This window comes from Nuphar pumila, chromosome 4 (genome assembly GCF_984573655.1).
Source record: "Nuphar pumila chromosome 4, dmNupPumi1.hap1.1, whole genome shotgun sequence".
NCBI lineage: Eukaryota > Viridiplantae > Streptophyta > Magnoliopsida > Nymphaeales > Nymphaeaceae > Nuphar > Nuphar pumila.
Window position 1 is genome coordinate 2,974,725 of NC_143252.1, and position 1,615 is coordinate 2,976,339.

The 1,615-nt window shown below is 39.2% G+C and overlaps 1 protein-coding gene across 1 annotated transcript; it reads left to right on the top strand.

Annotated features, from left to right (window-relative positions):
• Positions 1–664: 664 nt before the first annotated feature.
• LOC149839062 (uncharacterized) lies at positions 665–1,335 on the top strand. The gene is made up of 3 exons (XM_090003921.1): positions 665–751; positions 835–1,155; positions 1,240–1,335. Exons 1-3 carry the CDS (start codon positions 665–667, stop codon positions 1,333–1,335), a joined length of 504 nt encoding a protein of 167 aa, XP_089860047.1.
• The last annotated feature ends 280 nt before the right edge of the window (positions 1,336–1,615 follow it).

The following is a 1,615-nucleotide window of genomic DNA, read 5'->3' on the forward strand; positions in this document are numbered from 1 at the left end:
CAAATGTTGCACATATTTTTACACAGGACACTGAGAACAACATATAAATATAATGCTTCTTATAGAGATAGGGAAGTCTGACCCTTCTGCATTAAAATTTTTCTAGTAATGAATGAATGGAGTAATCATGAGTGTCGAACGGAAGTAGCCATGAAATATCAGTTTTCAGTATTCATGCTTAGACTCCGATTGGTAGATGTGATTAATGACATTAATGCTTTAGTTAATAAATAAAATATTTTTTTATTTTTACCCAGTAATTCGTATTAGTGTTGGACTTGTCACTTTCACTATTCTTTTAAGAAAAAATTATCCAAATTTTTTCATTGCTTAACATCATTCCCTTCTTTTTGTGTTGATACCACCTAATATATATATATATATATATATATATATATATATATATATATATATATATATATATATATATATATATATATAACTCTGAAAGACTCACAATGCATTTAAACCTGTAAAATTCATAGTCCAAAACAGTGATAAAAATTTGATATGTAAAGTCTCATCGCTGAAAAACTGGATCATTAGATTAGGAACTGCAACACCAGTTGTTGATTTTGGACCTTTCTTTGGACGAGTCCTTTCACACACACATATATATATATATATATACTGTTCTTGCTTCCTTTGGAGATTTAACATAAACATGGCAAATAAATGTCCGGTATTCCCCGTCCCTCAATCCTACCATTTTGGCGACTATGGTTTTGATCCTCAGATCGACTACTTCAAGGTTTCTTCTTCCTCTTCTTTCTTCTTGTTCTTAGGGTATGTATGTGTATACCCATATGCTCTGTTTCTCTTATAATGCGTTAGGTACTCGAGGAGGCAAAAAGGCAACGGAAAGAGGCCACATTCCTCCAAAGCAGAACCCCCGTAAACCTCCCAAACAAGACCTCCAAACAGAAGAACCGGCACCAAAAAGAAGAAGAAAAAGAGGAAGGCGAAACAGTGGGCAAGAAGAAGAGCAGTAAAAAGAGATGGTGGAAACGGAGCTCTCTCTTCTTCTGGAAGACGAGTAAGAGGCTCGAGCCCCAGACGTCGTTGCCTTCATTCTACGACACGAGATTAATCCATCTGGGTGGCTCTTCCTCTGCCGTTAGGGCCCACTCCGGCCCCATTTACGGCTCCGCCGAGGTGATTCCTTCAAGAAAAAGCCTTCCAGCGACTCCCGCACGCAGAGGAGGAGGAGGAGGAGGAGGAGGAAGAGCAGAGGAAGAGGAAGAGTTTGACGTTCCATATCTGAATCTCAAGGAGCTCAACATGGCCCACCACCATCGATTCTCTACCTCCACCCCAATCTATTTGGTCACCTAACACTTAACACTATAGTGTTGGGGGTCCCTCTCTTTTTGTTTTGATCGTCTTCTCTTGTTGGTTAAAGGCCAACACAAGATTGCTATCCCTTTTTTTCCCGTTTTGTTTCCCTCCTTTGATGGTGATATGATGGTTTCTTCTGTAACTTCCTCCACCAGAAATGAGGAGGATATTAGACTAGATTGTGGTGATTTGTGGTTCGTTTTTCTTTCTCCACAAGAGACGGGCAAATGGATGGAAAGGGAAGGTTAAGAGAAAGTCTCTCTCTCTCTCTCCCACT